At 41.5% G+C, this 21,434-nt stretch overlaps 1 protein-coding gene across 3 annotated transcripts in view; it reads right to left on the bottom strand.

Annotated features, from left to right (window-relative positions):
• The window catches only part of KYNU (kynureninase), a 122,590-nt gene extending 109,308 nt beyond the window's left edge, over positions 1–13,282 (bottom strand). For all 3 annotated transcript variants that reach the window (XM_056861456.1, XM_056861458.1, XM_056861457.1), the window contains exons 1-2: positions 13,203–13,282; positions 10,192–10,383 (exon numbers count right to left, since the gene is read on the bottom strand). In XM_056861456.1, coding sequence (XP_056717434.1) covers positions 10,192–10,375 — 184 coding nt within the window. In that variant the 5' untranslated portion in view covers positions 10,376–10,383; positions 13,203–13,282. The remainder of the gene's footprint in view (positions 1–10,191; positions 10,384–13,202) is intronic.
• Between the last annotated feature and the right edge of the window lie 8,152 nt (positions 13,283–21,434).

The raw sequence follows: 21,434 nt of genomic DNA, 5'->3' as shown, positions 1-21,434 counted from the left end.
TGGTGCAATTTTATTTTAGAGCTGTAGGAAAGCAGATTAAACAACCACAACACTATTCAGATGAGGTTTTTGTGATACCACTTTGAACAAACCACTAATGCACTTGCCAGAAGTAAGAGACGGCTAAGATAACTACTTAATTAAAGCTTTAAAGGCTTTTTTGAAAGGCTAAATCACTACTGCGGTTTCAATCTAATCTACATTACTGACGGTATGGCTGTTTTTCATCCTTTTAAAAATGAGCAGTAACAGAGGTGTAAATATTATTCACACTTCCAAATTAGATCTGTTCACAGGCCTTTGTTATGTGAAGAACAATAATGTAGTCTCATGTCTTTTATTTAGGACCCAGAGTGGTAAATTTCAGTAGGACTCCTTAAATTCCCATGGAACATTAGAACAGGTAATGAGTTAAAAGCTAATGGAGTCTTCTGACCTGATCTTCTGTAGGCATAAAAACGCCAAGTGAGTACTGAAGCACAAACAAACTCTACCTTCTTTCTACCATGCATTGTTCCTTTGCTACTCTTTGAATTATACTGTTGACAGGCCTGTATTGGGACAGAGCTTTTTTCCTTTACAAAATGCTATTTATTGCTTTTTTCTTAACAACATTAATAACAGTTTTTAGTGCAGACCCATTGCAATCTGTGTGGCTTGTTCAATTCCACTGAATCAACTCCTCTCTTTCCTCTTCTCTCCTCTCTGGTGGAGCCACCACAGTTCATCAGTCACACACATTTCATTTATGCTAATCCACTGCTTCATAGTGTCTTCCCCAAACTTTACCCTATTGCTTGAACTTTTACTTGTTCATGATATTGGCCTTTTCTTATAAAGAAAGGACTACTGAGTAGCAAATAGGATTTAATCATTCCTGGAGACTGAATGGAAATTGGATCGATAGGCTGATTCTAAGAGTGAAAAGAGCAATTATCAGGGCCAAACCAGATCCAACCCACGGATACCACCACCATTTTAAAGGGATTTAAAAATGCCACAAGGGCCTGATCCTCCCACATGGCATTTTTAAATCCCTTGAAAACTGCATTGTCATCCATTGGTTGGATCTCTGTCACATCTAATTTGGCCCCCGTAATATATGAAGTGCCCTGACCTGGATGTCCCAGGCTAGCCTGATCTCATCAGATCTCAGAAGCTAAGCAGGGTCAGCCCTGGTTAGTATTTGGATGGGATACCAGGGAATACCAGGTTTGCTGTGCAGAGGAAGGCACTGGCAAACCACCTCAGTTAGTTTCTTGCCATGAAACCCCAAAAGGGGTCACCATAAGTCAGCTGTGACTTGAAGACACTTTACACACACACACACGTTATTGTTTGGATGGTGGTGGAGATGACACCAAGGCCGCCTCTGTCTCAGCCTCCCACATAGTCAAGCCCAGCTTGGCTGCGACTTGATGGCACTTTACACACACACACACACACACTATATGAAGTGGGGAAGGTATATAATGATGTTTTATTCCACTTCAGGCAAAACAACTCAAGCTGCCAAGGCAGCTCAACATGGTGTACATGGTCTTTCTCCTCATTGTACTTCACCACAAGCCTGTGATATGGTGGATAGTGACTGGCTCAAGGTCAACCATTTTGCTTTGTGGCAGAGAGGGGATCTGGAAGGGTCATTCCAGCCTTAGTAAGCACTCTAATCATTATACCATGCTGGCTCTCATTATTTGACATTGTTTATGCATTTATCTGATAACTGCAGGTGAGTAGACTGGTACTATTGCTTCCATCTTATGCAATTTAATAAATCCCAATACAGTATTTTGGGATCAGTAAATCTGACTCATGTTCATACTTCTAAACTGCCTCCTGGCCCAGCCAGGGTGAATGATGGTGGAGTGGGGTTGGCTAAACAAGGAGGATACCACAGCACCTCCTGTCTTCCAAACAGCTCTTTCCCCCCCCCCCTCTGTTGGGGGTAGGGTTGTGCACAGAGCCAGCTGGGCACAGAGCTGGCGTTCCCCACCCCGACGGCCAGCTGAGGGGCGGGCGGGGCCGCATAGAGCCAGCTGGGCACGTGCACCGGCTCGCTCTGTGCGGCAACGCCCGCCTCCCAGCTGGCCGTCGGGGCAGGAAACGCTGGCTCGCGCCGTCCCGAAGCGCACGCGCCCAGCCAGCATTTTCTCCATAAGACGCACAAACATTTCCCCTCACTTTTGAGGAGGAAAAAAGTGCATCTTATGGAGCGAAAAATACGGTACATTTTGATGTCAAGGTTAAGCTATTATTATAAGCTTATTTTTCTCTCTTTTAAGTGATATACCTGCTTTATGGGATGCTATCAAGACAATATTATGCAGTGTTTTATGTAAATATATAAAGAACTTGGATTCTCGCTTTTAGATTCAGTACTGGGACATCTAGGATCGAATTAGTGCACAGATAAATGTCAAGGAAGATCACTCAAGCTTGTATACACACCATGCAAATTATATTTACCCCTGCTGTTCTTTATACCTATAACTAGCAATGGTGACAGCTTAAGATAAACAACTGTAATCAGAATGGGGTACTTTATAATACTTGGGAGTTCTCAATCTTTTCTTCAAATATGTCAATAATCTTTTTGATCTGTGACATTCAGAACTGAGCAGAATATTACAACAGAAGCGAGTGGAACACTACAATTATTTCCCGAGTGTTGGAAATGTATATTCATGATAATAGTAGAAATGTCGATTCCTGTTAATGGTATCCCAAAAGGCATGTGGCCTTTTTTTGGACATAAACTCACTGGCTGTATCCAAACATCAAGAACAAACCTTGTGTAGTTCATGATAAGAGTGAGCCAGAAAAAGCTTGCGCTTGTCCCCCACTCCCTTACACAGAAGTTCATGTTGCATGTAACATGAACATTGAAGACTTCCTGGTTCAGAAACAATTGCCATTTTTTTCTGTCTGAATCAGCAAAATGTCAAACTGTGGTTTAATCGCTTAACTACAAACCAAGACACTAAACCACAATTTAATCCTGGGTTAGTAATCCTGCTTTGCAAGCAACAGCATAAACTAGTTTATTAATTCACCACTTTCAGACATTACAATGAACTCATTAATTCTAGACCAGGATGTCTTCAAATACTGCACTGCTGAAGTGAGAAGGCAATCACATTCCTGGTTCATTCTCTACATCAACAAATCCAGGTTTATCAGTGATGTCTGTGGTTCATGTTCAAAGTTTTGACTTCTGGTTTATTTTTAGTTTAAATACTCAAATAGAAAATCCTTGAAAAGGGACGGTGTCTATCTGAATTTTTAAGCTGTTTTAAATTAGAGTTTAACATGCAACCTAGATTGGCCATGGGCTTTTGATTATGATATATGCCTCATGTTTTACCTGTTTTGGCATCAAAATCTCAGGTATTCACTAAAATGGTCTGCTTGCATGTATGGATCATTACAGGCACATGCTTTTAGCTCTTATGACAGAGCAGGACTGTAACCCTGGAAAATCTGGGTGCAGGTCAGAACCCTAAAAATCTCATGTAGGAGGAGACAAATCTCTCCTTTTACTGAATGCAGGCTGTAGCAGGAGTGCTATCATTGGACTGATTTCTGGTCTACACCTCCACTGAACCATTCATTGCCAGTATTGGTACTAGCTTGTCCCATATCATACTGTCTCTCTTTAAAGGGTACATTATGTCTTGGGACAGCTCATACTCACATAGCTGCCAAACACAAATGGGAAGCAGTGTGAACAAACTGTGTTCTGTCACTGAGGTGAGAACTGACTTTGATGAATCAGCCATATTGAAAGCCACTGATGCAAACTATAGGATCTTTTAATGGTGTAAAATCATGCACATGAATGAGTAGTTAATAGTTAATAATTTGCTAAGTGCCCAAAACTGTAATAAGAGTCCAGCTATCATAGCAAAGTGTAGCTTCTGTTCTACCACTACTTCCTTTCCTGAAAATATTATCATCCCCCCAACATGTGTTTTACTACTCCCTGTTCTCAATTATTCATTAGAACCATTAATAACAAGGATTATATAGCTGTTGCGAGGTTTTATGAGTTTTCCATTATATTATTTGTTTTATTATTTTTAAATCCTGCCTTTCCTCCAGTGAGCTCAGGGTGGTACACATGGTCCTTCCTCTTTAATCATCACAACAATCCTGTGAGGTAGCTTAGTCTAAGAGAATGCCGGCGACTCTGACTCACCGGGGTTGCCTGTTGTGGCCAGCTGGGACACTGCTCCACGCAGAAAGGAGCTCTGTGTTGGTGCAAGTAGTTCCTCTTACCTCCACCACCTGCTCAGGCATTCCTGCCTGCCTCCTCTTTGACCTCGCAGCCTATCGCTGCTCATGGGGTGGGTGCAGTGACCGGCGGGCATTGAGGGATGATGACGCAGCTGCTCCCTGCATTCCTCCCCCCTTCGCCTATTTAAGGTGGCATCTCCCACCCACTGGCCTGATCTTGTGCATGATGGCGGCAAGTTATTTTTATTATGTTTTCATCCTGTCTTTCCTATAATGACTCACCAAGTGAGCTTCACTACAGATGGGGATTTGAATCTTGACCCTTCCCTGGTTGTAGTTGAGCACTTCAGCCACTATCTATACCATTCTGGCTATTAGATATGTGTATGTGTATGTACACACACACATATATATTCATTCTGTTGTCTTTTTTTTTTTTTAATCTGGAGCTTAACTATAATAAATTAATCAGGGAAAGATTTAGCTTGGTGTTTTGTTAAGCGCCACCAGTAAGCTAACATGAAGCCACTGGAGGCAGCCAATCAATCAAACTGCCTAATTAGATAATTTGTGGTAGACCAACTTTTAAGAAGACATGAAGGAAGAATTAATTTCTGTGAATGATGGTTCTGTTTTAACCACATTAAAGATATCAGGATGATATATGAAAATTTAATAACACATGTTTCAAAATAAAAGTCAGACTGTGACATGACCTGTAAAGCACACCGTATCTATACTGAACCGGTCTGGTGTAAAATGGCAGACTAGGATCTGGGAGACCCAGATTCAAATCCCCACTCTGCCATGGAAGCTTGCCAGGTGACCTTAGGCCAGTCACACACTCTCAGCCTAGCCTGCCTCACAGGATTGTGGTGAGGATAAAATGGAGGAGACAGGAACAGTGCAAGATGCTTTGGGTCACCATCAGGGAGAAAGGTGAAGTATAATTGAAATAAGTAAATAAATCTTTGTATTTGGAAGCGCTGACCTTGGTAGAACTATCTGTTGCTAGCAGGGTTGCCAGGTCCCTCTTTGCCACTGGCAGGAGGTTTTGGGGTGGAGCCTGAGGAGGGTGGGGTTTAGGGAGGGGAGGGACTTCAATGCCATAGAATCCAATTGACAAAGCAGCCATTTTCTCCAGGTGAACTGATCTCTATCAGCTGGAGATCAGTTGTAATAGCAGGCGATCTCCAGCTAGTACCTGGAGGTTGGCAACCCTAGTTGCTAGCATTGCATTATCCTTTCCTTTCCTTCCTTTTATCCCTTAGAAGCTCCTTGATCAATTGATCTTGAGCAGCATATATCTAGTGTTGGAGGGATATAAGGACTAAACCAATCTTGCCACTGACAATGTAGCCTTGGGGTCCCTATCACTTAGTAAAAAAGGCATTATGTCAGTCACAGAGGCATTGGATTTGTATATTAAAAGGGGGGAAATATAGTGCGATCGAAGTTCCTCGTAAAAGCGGCATTCCAAAAGGGCATGGGCTAATGAGTCAATAGAACCAGAAGAGCAAGGGCAGATCCTGTCTGAGTATGGTATATTCAGAATTCTGCCCTGCATTATCATAGAAGGGTTAGCATTCAATCTAGCCAAACTAAAAGCTCTACAGAGGCGAGGAGTTGTTAGATAATATGTATAGGCAGGCAGACCACGTGGAGGGGGTATTCCGAAGAACTGGGATGAACAGACACGACGAGCACGAAAAGTAGTAATGTTATAATCGAGCTCTTTAATGCGCTTTTTAATTTTGGCAAAAGCTTCAGTTTTCCCAAGATCTGATAACATATCCTGCGAGAAGCCCAACAACGCCAGTTTCTCATCTAGGATTTTTTGCCATGAGGATTTAAAAGGGTCATGCTTCAGAGAAGCTAGGAACCCCTCAGTGCTAAAGCACAGTTTAAGGTGTAGTTTAAAGGCGGCCAACCACACCCTAGCTTCAAGTGACATTTGGCCAAACTCGGAACGAAGAGTAACACCAGCAACACATCGAGAGGCATTTAGGAGTTTTCGTAAGAACTGAAGCAGTGGACGATCTATAGATTCATTGATGACTGTAATCCAGATGGCAACACCAAAGAGGAGAATTGGGGTAATTTTCAGGTTAAAAACCTGAATGGCCCCTGGAATATATTTGCCACCTTTGGTGTGAAAAAAATTGACAATAGCACCAACCCCAGGTTTAATTTTGTTGGACACTGCTTTTTGATGGGCATTCCAATTTAGGTTATGGGAAAACAGAATGCCAAGGTAAACAAACTCCTTGACTTGGTCAACCTCAAAGCCATCTAATACCCAGCGAAAAAGAGGCATTTTTCTCCTCTTAGTGAAGATCATGATCTTAGATTTATGATGGTTTATTTTAAGACCTTCCCTAGAGCAGTACTCAGAAAAAGTTTGCAAAGATCTTTTCAAACCAATTCTTGTGCGGGACAGGAGAACTGCATCGTCAGCATAGAGTAGAATCGGGGTGGGATGACTTGCAAGCTTTGGGGGGTGGCAAAACTCTGAGAAATTGGTTGCCATATCATTCAGGTATAGATTAAACAAGAGAGGAGCAAGGAGGCAACCTTGTCTAACTCCCTTGACCAGCTCAAAGGGCTCGGTTAGTTCTCCTTGGTTGCCACAGCGAACCTGAGCTGTGAGGTCAGTATGAAATTGCTGAATAAGCCATAGTAACCTCCTATCCATAGTAGAATGTGATAGTTTCAACCATAGCCTCTCCCTCGGGATGGTATCAAAAGCTCCCTTAAGATCCATAAAACCCGCATAAAGGGTGCCATATCTGGGGGAGGAATATTTCTCGGCTAGATGGGAGAGCACTAAACAGTGGTCCGTGTCAGACCAACCCCTTCTAAAGCCAATCTGTTCCCAGCCAAGGATGTCATTACTCTCAACCCAGTCCAACAGCCTCTTTAATAAGTAGGAGGAATACAATTTGCCTAAGCAAGACAAAAGGCTGATTGGACGATAACAGCTTGGGTCAGAGCGCTGACCCTTTTTAAAGATTGGGACGATAATAGTATGTCTCCAAGATTTTGGAATAGCTCCTGAGGCATTAATTTGTGTGAATACAGGAGCAAGAATGTTGGCCCACCATTTGCTGTTGACTTTAAAAAGTTCGTAGGGAATTAGATCAGGACCTGGGGCTTTACCTGAGTGTAGGCGATCAATGAGCGGTTTAATTTCCTTAGGAGACACATCTGGCCAGGAATTCAACAAAATAGAAGGTGCTACAGGTATAAGACCCTGGTTTTCCACAGAGTAGGAGAAGAGGCTCTTGAAGTAAGCTACCCAGACCGAAGACGGGATACATGTGGGGACTCTGGCATAGCCATTACTTAAAGAATTTACAGTCCGCCAGAAAGTTGAATTATCATTGTTGTTTATAGCTGTAATCAAGCTCCTCCAATTTTTAAATAGGGCCTCTTTTTTCCTCCAGTTTACCAAGTCCTTGTAGTTCTTTTTAATAGTTAACAATTCCTTCAATACTGAAATAGTATTGTTCCTTCTGAATTCTCTATGTTTCCTGGTTATTGCTCGTTTGAGTAGTCTACACTCGCGGTTAAACCAAGAATTTCGTTTGTATAAAGTGTGCAAGCTTGAGGTGATTTCTTTAGTAAATAAAGGTTTAAATAAATCAATTAGTCTGAAAAAAACATTTAAGACAGTAGCTGCAGACTCTTGCTCAAGGAGGGCAGCTTTCAACGAAGTCACCTCCAAAAGCTGCATTTTACCACGCACCAAGGAATCAGGCTCAGGGCTCCAGTAAACACGAGCTAGGGCTTTTTGGGATTGGTGCAATATTTGATGGTAGGACGGTATTAAATGTGGAACAGATAATTGGTTGATTGAAAGAGAGATAGGGAGATGGTCACTGCCCATGTATTGCATTATCCAACACTTGAGTACAGCAAGGCTGTTAGCAGGCAAAACAGCACATTCAGGCTATGATTAGGAGAAAACATTCACATTGTCAAAGTCTTTTAACAGACTGCTTTATAGAGTCAGTGGAGGAGTCTTAAAACTTCTTCCAAAATTAGCATTCTGATCCCACTAACTTTCACATAAAATAGTCAGGTTGCTTTGAAAAGGCATTCAGATTAAAACTGCTCCATGTGGTGAATCAATCAAACATAGATTGCAGACATGCAGGTCATTTGCCAAGCCACTTCAAAAGATTCCTGTTGTAATTTTGAGGTAACATGGAGGCAACTGTGACACACACCAGCATAACCATATGTTGTTTCACATGACTGCCTCATTGTGAGGAATAGCCACACCATGGAACTGGCCAATAGATTCCTCATTACCTGCTATTACAGCTGCTCTCCAGCCAATAGAGATCAGTTCACCTAGAGGAAATGGCTGCCTCAGCAATTGGACTCTATGGCATTGAAGTCCCTCCCCACCCCAAACCCCGTCCTCCTCAGGCTCCGCCCCAAAAACCTCCCGCCAGTGGTGAAGAGGGACCTGGCAACCCTAGGTCTGGGCAATCATGGAAGAATGCAATGGCTACTTTCATTATTAGAAAAATTATATCTTGCTTTTTCTTCTAATTGTGGATCGTGCCTGCAATCTGCCAGGATTCCCATGCATGTAAGATTACTGCAGTGAGGTTTATGTTGGGCTAGCTTTGGCTGTTTGGAAGACTCAAATGGTAGGAAATGTAGTGCTAATGCTGTTCAGGCTTTGACATATTAGGGTATATAAACTACTGTATTAATGTTGTACATGTGCAGAATTGTTCAATGTAAAACCCTAACAGCTCATAAAAGCCCATTTAAAAAGATACAAGCCTGAGCATTCTTGGCCAAGGACAAATGTGACAAGCCAGAACAATGCTTGCACCTTATCCTTGAAAGACTTAAATGTCACCAAGTTCAATGCTTGTCCTTTATCCTTGAAGGACCTAGAATACTGTTAGCATTCAATCCTTGAAGTGTCATGCAGGAATTCCACTTGTATTCCTGTACTAAAAAAACATCACCTTCACAAACGTATGTTATCTTATTCAGTTAGTCACCCACTAAGCACCCACGAAAGCTCATACCCTACCAGAAAATATTTTTGTTAGTCTTTAAGGTGCTACTGGACTCTTGCCCTTTTCTACTATAATAGGACTAATGATCCATCTAGCTCAATCTTGCTACTCTGACTGGTTGTGAGGGTCAGATAGAAGGGTCTTTCTCACCATCTACTATCTGAGCTTCTTTAACAGGACATGCCAGGGACTGAGCCAACAGCCTAATTATTTTAAGTACAATATTACTGATATATATATATAGAAACATTTCTCCAAATGTACTGTTTTTATCCTGGTTGCATGCCTCCTGGTTGATTTTTATTTAATTTTTATTACTGGTTTTATATAATATTGTTTGTTGGTAGCTGCCTTGAAAGCAAATGCTGACAAAGGTGGGATAGAAGCATTTTAAATCAACGAAAAGGCTAAAAACAACGGCTGCAATCGAAAAGGCTAAAAACAGTGGCTACAATCTACTTGTTCATATGCCGTATCCATTAATTTCAAATGAGATCTTGATGGTAGACCTAGTGAAATTCACTCAACAGTGACAAAACAGATAATACAAAACTTTCTTATATTGGAGCAGCTTTGGAGGTAAGTACCTGGAGGCAAGGCAGCTTGAATCCATTAGGAAGAACTGCTCCTGCCTATAATTTTCAATCATTCACCATATTGTTCAAAGGGACTGAATGACAGCATAAGCACCGCATAAGTGCTGTCTTGTATTCTTGCATTTTATTCAGGTTGGGGATGAAAGTATAAAGCATTCAACTTGAAAGACTGATTTAGCAACGCAGTGGGACCTGCTGTGTTCAGAGATGTGGCTGCCTTTCCTCTGCTGATCCTTTAAGTGGCAATGATTCCCACAGATTTATGATCAACGTATGCAAAGCCACCTCAGTATAATTGCAGTTCTTACTTGGAGGCAGATCCTTCGCTTTGGGAATGTGGAAATGTTCACGGAAGTGTCTGAGCTCATCTTCTTCATCCATCCGCAAAGCAACTTTCGTATCCACTGGGCTACACGCTAGCTGCGAGGCAATGTTTTCTATGATGATTACTGGCGAGCCATTAGAAGACAGATCCATTTCCAAGTTATTCATTTCCCACTCTAAAAATGAAAAGGGAAGGGAGGAAATCTCCATTTAGATTCGATGCCATACATACTGGCTAGTGTCTGATTGTGAAGATTATTGCTACGTCTGCTGAGTTACAGACTTAAGAGTTTTTAAAAGTGAATGCTTGGGAATGGAAGGGGAAAGTGAGTTCTCAGATCCAGCATTTTTCAAGGCAACACACGGCTGTAGCCCTAAAGCCATTAGTTTTGAACACAATGCTTTCCCTGTAAAGCAATATCAGCAACTTCTGTGCTCTAACACTGCTCCAACAGCAGTAACAAATTCTACAGTGTCATTCACACTTGCAGAATCAGAAAGCCGCAGGCAGCATTATTGTTTCGACAATCTGTGCATCTGAAAATAGCAGGTGCATCGCCACATTTAAACTTGTTTTCAAGCCTGAGCAATCTCCCATGCGCCTCTCCTTTCTTGACTCAGGAGAGCTAAAGGAGGGGTGTAGAAGTTTTCAAATTTGAAAGGCAAGACTTAAAATGGGCATCCCAGGGTGTTGTTTTTTTAAGCGCAAGGGTGCACCTTCCCAGGCCTTGTTTACCTCTCTCCATTCTTACAACTATGTTCCTTGTATTGACTTGCCCAACTGAGAAGTCGAACATTGAGCACAAGTGTGAGGAGTACCCATCCAACATTCTGGGCATTCAGAATGGCCATCATTTCTCTTTCTTCAAATTATGTCTTCAGATCAGCACACATTATTTATATATTTTCATTTAGAAAATGTATATGCCTGTGCTCAAGAGAAATTCTCAAGGCAGCACACAAAGCTGCCTTTGTCTAAGGTGGTTTATGCATGGGTACTTTCACTCACTTTGGCCTCCAGTCTGTCTCGGTTGTTCCTTGGTTATGTATGAGTTTTCTGTCAGTTAGAGATGACCTCGCTGCCAGCCCTCACAAATCCCGGGACTTCCCATTCCTCTGTTAACCTGATTCTTCCCTCTCTCCTGAGCTCAGCCCCGGTGAAATCCCCATGCATAAGGCAAAGCATGGGACACACAAGCTTGGTTTCTCTCACAGCCAATTACAATGCAGAGTGTAAAGAGGCGAGGATTCAAATGTTTCCTGCTTCCTCTGAGCTCTTTCTGAGAAGAAGAAAGGCCTTTTAACATCATGGCTTGAATCCCCCCCCCTTTCAGATTGCTCTGTTTTTTGTTCTTAAAATGCTTTTTTATGCAGCAATTGTTTTTTTTGGGGGGGGGGTTCTCTCACAGTAAGCTCTACAAAGTAAGCCAATTACAAAGCAGCATTTACAGGGGCAGGGACTTGATTTGAGCTTGGAGACTGCTGGTGCATAGACTCCCAACAGGAAAGTGTAGGCCCAGCAAGCAACAAACCTCAGGTAAAACTCCCATGCATAAACAACCTGAGTCATACCATTGGTCTGTCCCGGTCAATACTGTCTACTTTGTTAAAATAATAAAATAATAAAAGTTGATGATTCTGAGAGGGATGATTGAAGAAGAGGAGGAAAGATCTTCTACGGGGAAAGGTTTTCAATCAGCCATTTACGAATCCCACTAGACCGGAGGCAAACTTTGGCTACTTGAGTGGTTGTCTTTTGAGAGGAGTCTGCTAAGAGAAGGGAAACTTTAGCTTCTTCCAATCTCCCAGGGAAAACTCAGAATCCTACTCCCGTATACTAACTGGGGCTTGCTCTCAGGATGTGGCTCTTAGGATTGCACCATAAATCTTATTAGCTCGCCTCCCTCTTTGTGTGTTTTATGTGTTTATATTTTTATACATTTCTATTATGTTTTATTTAATTTTTTTTAATTGTATATACATTTGTATTTTAAATGCTTTTATATATTTGAAATGTTTTAATGACTCAAGCGTTTTAACGTTCACTGAGTTGGGGACCCTGAACTGGGTGGAAAGGTGGCATTAAAATGTTTTAAATAAATAAATCCAAAGGAGAGGTACACCCCTCTAAGTCCATTGAAATCAACAGGCTTTAGAAGGGTTTAACTCTGCCTAGGACTATGCTCTGAACTCCTTCAGTTATTGCCAACAGACAGCAAGCATAAAATCAGTTCCCTAAACACTGTTTCCTCCAATAATATAGAGTTAAAAATGAATGTATTTCATAGGGTTGCCAACCTCCAGGTAGTAATAATAAGAAGAAAAAAGAGCACCTCCGTGCTAATACCGTGAGGTACAAAACATGTTTTAAGCTGTCAAAATTTAGTACAGCCTTCTTGATGTGTACATATGTACACATCAAGAAGGCTGTACTAAATTTTGACAGCTTAAAACATGTTTTGTATATATTGTATATATTTATGTCACTTTTTGTAGTCCATTATACTTGTTAAATTGTTTGAAACACAATACACTTTTTGTATTATTGTACTGTATTCTTCCCGTGCCAGTTTCCAAACCTCCAGGTAGTAGCTGGAGATCTCCTGCTATTACAACTGATCTCCAGCTGATAGAGGTCAGTTCACCTGGAGAAAATGGTTGCTTTGGCAATTGGACTCTATGGCATTGAAGTCCCTCCCCTCTCCCAACCACGCCCTCCTCTGACTCTGCCCCAAAAACCTCCCGCCGGTGGCGAAGAGGGGCCTGGCAGCCCTAGTATTTCGCCCCTCTGAAATGCGATCCAAAGCACTAACACCCCAAAGACACTTACATGTTTCATTTGTCGACATGGGAGAAAGTCTTTATCTCTGGAAATCAAAAAAGCATACCCCATTTTCTGCTTTGATTTAATTCTGTTTATTTTGGCGTCTCTTTTGCTCCTACAGTTTCCTGGCTGTCCAATTTCCTTTCTAATTCTAAAAGCAGAGTCCCTTACCTTAGGCTAACAAGTAGTGTGCTTTCTGTCAGGATTCAGTCCTCTGGCAGGATTCCTTTCCCCTTTCCACCAAAGTCCAATTTCTCCCCCTAAAGGCCTCCTCTATTTGCCTTTTAACCCTGCCTTCTGAACTCTGATCTTCTCCTCCCACCCTCCTTCTTTCAGGAGTCCAGCATTCTTGCACAAGCATGGAATAGTCCGCTCAGTAACTCACACACTATCACAAAGCTGAGCACTTGGCAATTTTACATTCTGTTTCTCATTCCTCGTTTTAATGCTCTCCTTGACTTAATATTTTTCACCCACCCTTGCCCTAGTTCCTTAACGCTCTGCATTTTCTTCTGCTTTTTTATTTAGTTCAATGTTTCACCATCTTATTTTCTTTTTAATCTCCTACACATGTAGGTAATAAAAGGGAGGGGAAACGTGCCATTAGCTCTTACCATCTCCATTTTTAACACAACAGATGCAGTCTAAATTAAACAAACCAGGAAAGCTCTATTATATATTCTGTGATCATAAATATATGGCACATTACATGTAATTGCTACTTTAAAAACACATGAAATGCACTATAGTGGCAACATGGCTATTGTTGTTCCTTTGCTCCTCTTGCCTTATTTGCAGACAGAAAATTACCAACAAACTTCCCTATTGGGTGTATTATTTCACAATACATTTGCCTCTGGTGTTTATTTATTCAGTAAAATAATGACATAATTACGTTATTGTATCTATCTCATTCTGAACTTGGCCCCAGAATACAAACCAAAAAATCTGCACGGCATCAGGTACAGAAAGAGCAGATGTTTTTACACACCTGGGGGAACCCCAAACCACTGCATTTTAGGAGACATGCCGATGCCCATTGTCATGCCAAGGAGACAGTGAATCTTCATGCTATCTATGGTGTTTTATGCATGGTCACTTAACCCTCCTTTATTCCCTGTTTCAGCCAGGATCAATTTTTTTGGTATGCACGTTACCTCATTCCATGGAAGCTCAATGCTGCTTCAACGCAAAACGAACCCAGCTTTTCCCATTCCTCTTCTGGCCCGAATTAAACCGTTCATCCTGGCTCATTCTGGAATCACTGCGCGAGCATACAACTTTCTCGGGTTGAGCTTCGCCCCACCCTTTTCCAAACCCCTCTTCAAGGCAGCATGCTGATAGCCAAACAGGGGAAGCACAGAAGATTGGCTTCACTCACAGCCAATCACGAAGCAATGTGTACAGAGGCAAGGATTCAAGTGCTTCCTGCTTCCTGCTACCTTGGAGCTCTTTCTGAGCAAAATAAAGGTTTTTTAAAAAATGAGGCTTGGATTTCTCCCCCCCCCCCCGTTCTTTCAGAGTGCTCCATTTTTTGTTCTTAAAATGCTTTTTTATGCGGCAGTTGGATTTGGGGGGAAGGAAATCTTCTCCCGCAAGGTAAGCCAATTACAGAGCAGCATTTAAAGGGGTGGGACTTGATTTGAACTTGGGAGACTGCTTTTCTGTATTCATGCCTCCATTAGCACACAGTTTCATCCCTGATCATTCCAGCCAATGCATACAGTTTCCCCCAACCCGGGTTACTTTGATCCTGGCTGAAACGGGGAATAAAGGAGGTTAAAGTGACCATGCATAAATGACCTATAACTGTTTGTGTTATATCCTTGTTGGGGCTTCCGACTGCATACAGGGGATGGCTTGGGATCTGGAAGCAGAGTGAGTTCTTGGAAAGAGCTGTGCTTGATTGTTAGGACATAGCTGAGGTAAGCCTGCTGTAGATATCCTGTGAGAATTGCTGAGGGTGAGGGCAGGCTGCTTTCATAGTAGGGAGCTATATGATTTTGTGCCAGCCCCTCTTTCACTGGACTTCTCTGGGGGGGGGGGACTACATTGACGTGTTTCAGATAAACAAAGGCTCCCACCACAGAAATGGGGCCCTACATGCATTGAAAGAGTGTTGCGAGGTCTTCTTTGCTTTGCTTTTGTTCTTTATCACCTTGCTTTAACTTCTTAATCATCTAATAAGTGTGACAAATTATTTATCTCTCTTTGGGTATCCCCCAAACCTGCGATCACAACTGGCCCAGCCTCTGAAAGTAAGACACAGTGAAGGAGATCCAGTTGGCTGGACAGCTAGTAAATCCAGTGGGGGAAAGCAGGGTCAAGTAACATTAGGGTTGCCAGGTCCCTCTTCGCCACCAGCAGGAAGTTTTTGGGGTGGAGCCTGAAGAGGGCATGGTTTGGGGAGGGGAGGGACTACAATGCCATAGAGTTCAATTGCCAAAGCGGCCATTTTCTCCAGGGGAACTGAACTCTTTTGGCTGGAGATCAGTTGTAATAGCAGATCTCTAGCTAGTACCTGGAGGTTAAATCACAAATAAAATCGAAACTTGTGCTGCCCAATTAAAGTTATACACAATTTGCAGCCACTATGGCCAAAATGTCTTATACCTGTGTTGGCGAACCTATGGCACGCGTGCCGCAGCTGGCACACCGAGCCCTCTCTGTGGGTACGCGCGGACCCATCGCCTCTGCCTAGGGCTGTGCCGTGTTGCCGTGGTGAGGGCGCTGAGGGCGGTGCTCCTTCTCCCCAAGCCCATGCTCCCCAAGCCTGCGCTGGCGCCCTCCCTCTCTCTCAGCTAAGATGCAGCCACAGCTCAGCTGTTTGTCGGGGCCCCCGCGAGTCTTCAGTTTGGACCGGCAGGCTGTGGCCGAGCACCTTGCCACGCCCCCCTCTCAGCTGAGCTGCGGGGGCCCCTCCCGTCTTCAGTTTGTCTGGGGCCCCACCCGTCTAAAAAAGCATTTAGAAAATTCTACAACATTTGCAGACAATCCTACAAGCCATCAGGAAATCTACAAGGAATTTTCTAGCATTGTAGCAGCTGCAAAGGTGAATTTCAGCAACAGATTTTTACAGTTCCCTAAGATGGAGGCAACCCTGTGTTTTCTTACTTCTCCAGATAAAGCCATTTTGAAGAACTTGATCTTTCCTGCCTACACTGGTTAGATTTAGAAAATCTGGAAATGGAGCTAATAGAATTTCAAAAAAGCTCTATCTGGAAAAATAAATTCTATGACCTGAATGAAACACTTGAGAAGATAGAAGGGATGACAAAGGACAGCACAGTTAGTTCTGAAAATGAAATCCTTAAAGTGTGGAATTGTCTGCCAAATAATTTTAAGTCAATGAAAGAACTTGGGATTGCTTTCCTTACTTTGTTTGGATCATCTTATGCTTGTGAGCAGCTGTTTTCAGCTTTGAATTATATCAAATCTGACACCAGAAACAGGCTAACAGATGACCTGAGTGCTGCATGTGTTGCTCTCAAACTTACAAAGTATGAGTCAAGGGTAGACAAATTATCAGCATGCACACAACAGCAAAAATCACATTAATTGATCAAAAAATTTGACGATGTCCTCAAAGATGTCACAAAAATGGTGAATTACATCATGGCTCGTGCTCTGAATTGTCGACAGTTTCAAGCACTTCTTGAGGAGTTTCAGGCACAGTACAATTGTTTACTTATGTATAATAATGTCCGGTGGCTGAGCAGAGGACGAGTCCTGGAGAGATGCATGCCAAATGCAAACTTTTACCTTTCAATAAAAAGTTGTTTGTATAATTGAAAGCTCTGTTATTGTGTTTTTCTTTTACTGCAAAATATGTGAATGTATGAGTTGTTTTTTTCTAAACTAAAACCTCAGTATTCAGGTTAAATTGCCGTATTGGCACTTGGCGATAAATAAGTGGGTTTTGGGTTGCAGTTTGGGAACTCGGTCTCTAAAAGGTTTGCCATCACTGTCTTTTACAATCCTATTGTTCAATGTAACTACAATAATGAACATAACATCGGCAAGCTCCAAGTTGTGCATCTATTATATTATATATGGTGGTGTATTCACATCCTATACAACAAACTAAACATCAAAATGTAACAATCCCACAGTCAAATTAGAGAGTCCAACTCTCACCATTAATCCTTATAATGCTATAAAGACCTCAATAAAGTCCTTATTGTTGATATTATTGTAGTTGCAATATGGCAAAGGAGGTTATGGGTGAAATGTGGGCGATACAGGTCCCTGGTAATTTCTCCCTGTTTCAACCATATTTCTCAGCTGCCTATTCCATCGATAAGTCGAGGCAAACAATTTTATGTGGTATGCCCCAACCAAAACGGGAATAACTCCGTCTTTTTTCCAGCCATTTTTACAACAAGTGGGATAGCAGCTATGACAAATGTTTACACAAAACACAAAAGGAGCTCAGTGTATTTCTAACCACAATTGCTAATTACGAAACGTAACAACGGGGCTTGGCTTACCAACTAGACGGGATTCCTTTCTGTCTCCATGTTAGCTGCTCTCTGAACATGCTCATGCAGAAAGAGATTTCAAGTTTGAGCTAGCCAACCCCAGGTGCAAGTAATCGTAGGTTCTTGAAAACGAAGTCAAAGGAAACCTGAGTCTAATGGAAGCTAGACACAAAGGTGTGTTCTGTGGCAACAAAGTTGCATGCTCAGTGTAACCTACTTGGGACAATATTTGTTTTTCTGTTTTTGTATGTGTTTAATTGTTTTAAAGATGTGTTCTTGATTGTTTTTAATGGTTTTTAAAGACATGTTTTTATTAAGTATGTTTTAAATTTAGCCCCCTTGGTGGCCTTGAAGAGGACAGAAAGGCAAGGTATAAATTCTGTAAATTAACAAAAAAATTAAATGTGTTTCATCCTCTCTTCCCCAGCCTAGCTTTCTCACTATGCGTGTACGCAAAATATTCTGAGAATTCAGATAATCAAAATGCTGGGGAAAATGCAGCAGTACTGTAATTTTCATTGATCTCAATGAGCTTTTCTTCCAAATAAGTGATCTCTGATCTTGAGATTCATGAATGCAAAACAAAAGCAAGCAGTATATAATAAAACAGTATACATAACTAGAACATTGAGGTCATGGCTGCGGCATTGTAAAGACAAATGTTCTTTTATTAAATAGGTAAATTATGCAATCTGGTTTTTGCAGCTGGAATCACAGACTGTAACATGCTGGAATGAAAAGAGGCTGAGATACTAAGAACAGTGTGTGCACGTATTGACCTTATCAAAAACTGCTGTCATATTAAAAGTTGATATTCCATACCCAAAGAAGTCATGCTTTTCCGATCCTGAAGTCAGATTGCCTGACTGCATCAGGTTTAGGTAGGTGAAAGGAAATGTGCATGATAAAGAAGCCCTTATAAAAATACATGTAAAGAAACTTTGGTGATGAACATACACATCCTGCTGTCCATTTTCAAATGGGCTTGGATAAATAAACTATTTTCAAAATGAACTGAAGATTGTTCCTAAAGACAGCATATACCAGAAGTACTCATCTTCTTCTGGTTTTTAAGCACTAATCCAAAGCTTCTGCAGATACAGGATTCCCATCCACTGAAATATCAGGGACAGTTCTACCCACACAGTGGGGATGAATGCAAAATAGGTCTCATACAAAAAAGTAGGACGGTCCCTGTGTGTATAAGAATATTTCTCATTTTTAACATCATCGTTGCCAATGTATAATATCAATAGATACTGCAAAAAGCTTTAAATACCCAATAAGGCTTTGTTCCCAGAAAAAAAGCAACATGCTTAGGATCAAGTTGTAAGGTTGAGTGGCTTTCCTAATTAATACTTAAATAACACACATTAAGTAAGTGGTCTTCAATGCCTGGGCTATGGCCCTCTGGTGGGTTGCAAAGCACCCCCCCCAAGCCGGATTACATACCCCATAGAGAAAACTTTGGTAAAGGGAAGTTTGACAACAACTGAACATCCATTTACATATACCTAAATTTTGTTTTGGGTGAGATGGAAGAGTTCAACAAGTGCTTCTCGGAGAAAATGGCTTTGTTTAGACATAATGAAAAACCATGATTAGTTGATTGGTTCTTGTAAGTTATCCGGGCTGTATGACCGTGGTCTTGGTATTTTAAAATACCAAGACCACAGTCATACAGCCCGGATAACTTACAAGAACCAATCAACTAATCATGGTTTTTCACTATGTCTAAACAAAGTTTAGTATTTTAAAATACCAAAACCACGGTCACACAGCCCGGATAACCTACAAGAACCAATGAACTCTGACCATGAAAGCCTTCAACAATATCATGGTTAGTTGGTTCAGCCAGGATATGGCTTGCAGACAATCATTCAAATCCTGGTTTGCTCAACAAATGCTGGCTTCATTGCCTTCATTGTTTCCTCTCAAAGGCCTGGCTAGTATTTCAGACTGCATTAATGGGGGCAGGGATCGAGCCAGAACATCTATGTTCATACATCATGTGAAACCATAGTTAAAACTATGATAAGCCAACTTTAAATCCTGGTTCCAGAACCTGGTGTTATATATACTAGCTATATAAAAGAATTTCATGAGAAAATCAGCTTATGTTTCATAGATTACAGCAACACGCTTGACTGTGTGGATCATGAAAAGCTATGGCTGGTTTAAAAAGAAATGGGTGTGTCACAGCATCTGATTGTTTTGATGCACAACCTGTACTCGGGACAAAAATTTGGAGAAACAGAATGGTTTCCAATTGGCAAAGGTGTCAATGATCTCTGTGTCTCTTCAATCTATTTTCCAAAAGTATCACAAGGAAAGCTGGATTAGATTTATATGAAGGGGAAAATGGGGGGGGAATTAACAATATGACATATGTTGATGATACCATATTACTGGCAAAAAATATCGAAGACTTGAAATGACTGCTGCTGAAAGTTAAAGTAGAAAATGCCTTAACAGGCAGCTGAACATCAATAAAACAAAAGTAATGACTACTGGGGAATTGCTCAACTTTAAGGTGGACAATGAGGACATTGAAATTGTTCAATACTTTCTGTTCCTTCGCTCCATCATCAACCAAAAGGAAGACTGCAACCAAGAAATCAGAAGGAGATTGAAATTGGGAAGAGCAGCCATGAAGGAGCTAGAAAAGATTCTTAAGTGTAAGGATGTATCATGCCATAGTATTCCCTGTTACTATGTATGGGTGCGAAAGTTGGACAATGAAGAAAGCTATCAGGAAGAAAGTAGATTCCTTTGAAATGTGGTGTTGGAGGAGAGTTTTACAGATACTGTGGACTGACAAAAGAGCAGATAAGTGGGTTTTAGATCAAATCAAGCCTGAATTGTTCCTAGAATGACTCAACTTAGGCTATTATACTTCTATCACATTTTGAGAAGAAAAGAATCACTGAAAAAGACAATAATGGTAGGAAAAGTTGAAGGCAACAGGAAAAGAGGAAGACCCAATATGAGATGGATTGACTCTATAATAGGAAGCCATGGCCCTCAGATTGCAAGACCTGAGCAAGGCTGTTAATGATAGGACATTTTGGAAGACAGTGATTCATACGGTCGCCATGAAGAAGAAGAATAGTTGGATTTCATATGCTGACTTTCTCTACCAATCAAACCTGCTTACAATCACCTTCCCTTCCCCTCCCCACAACAGACACCCTGTGAGGTAGGTGGGGATGAGAGAGCTTGAAGAGAGCTGTGACTAGCTCAAGGTCACCCAGCTGGCTTCATGTGTAGGAGTGGGGAAACCAACCTGGTTCACCAAATTAGCGTCCGCTGCTCATGTGGAGGAGTGGGGAATCAAACCCGGTTCTCCAGATTAGAGTCCACTGCTCTTAACCACTATACCATGCTGAGTTGAAAGTTACATGACAGCTCTTAACATACACATATACCAGCTATCCAGAAATCTTATGATGACACAATCCATAGTTAGTTTTAATTCATCCATGGTTTCAAATGATGTCCTAACAGAGCTACTGACTAGGCAATCCTAAAACAGAGTTACACCCTTCTAAGTCCATTGAAGTCAATGGGCATAGAATGGTGCGACTCTGTTTAGGACTGTATTGTAGGTATGTAAGAAGGCTGTGAATGATAGGAGAAAAAGGGAAACTCCATCACACAGTCTTCTATGAAATCTAAATAACTGGTTTTAGAAATGTGTAACATGCATGCAATTTGCAACCAATTGCAATTTGAGCAGGTGTATCAGCAGATTGCTGCTTTCTCCTTGACTGCTATAAGAAACCTGAGATTTGCTGAATGCAAGATATATTTTCCAGGTTCTGTTCAGGGAATATGGGTACTTTATTGTCTCTTGCTGGCTTTACTTCATATTTCATTACTCTTTCAGTATGAACTGACTTTCCTGAGATTGCCAGGTTAT

The sequence above is a fragment of the Euleptes europaea genome, chromosome 15, assembly GCF_029931775.1.
Source record: "Euleptes europaea isolate rEulEur1 chromosome 15, rEulEur1.hap1, whole genome shotgun sequence".
Lineage (NCBI taxonomy): Eukaryota > Metazoa > Chordata > Lepidosauria > Squamata > Sphaerodactylidae > Euleptes > Euleptes europaea.
The sequence above is the reverse complement of the archived record's forward strand: the minus strand, read 5'-3'. Positions and strand labels throughout refer to the sequence as shown.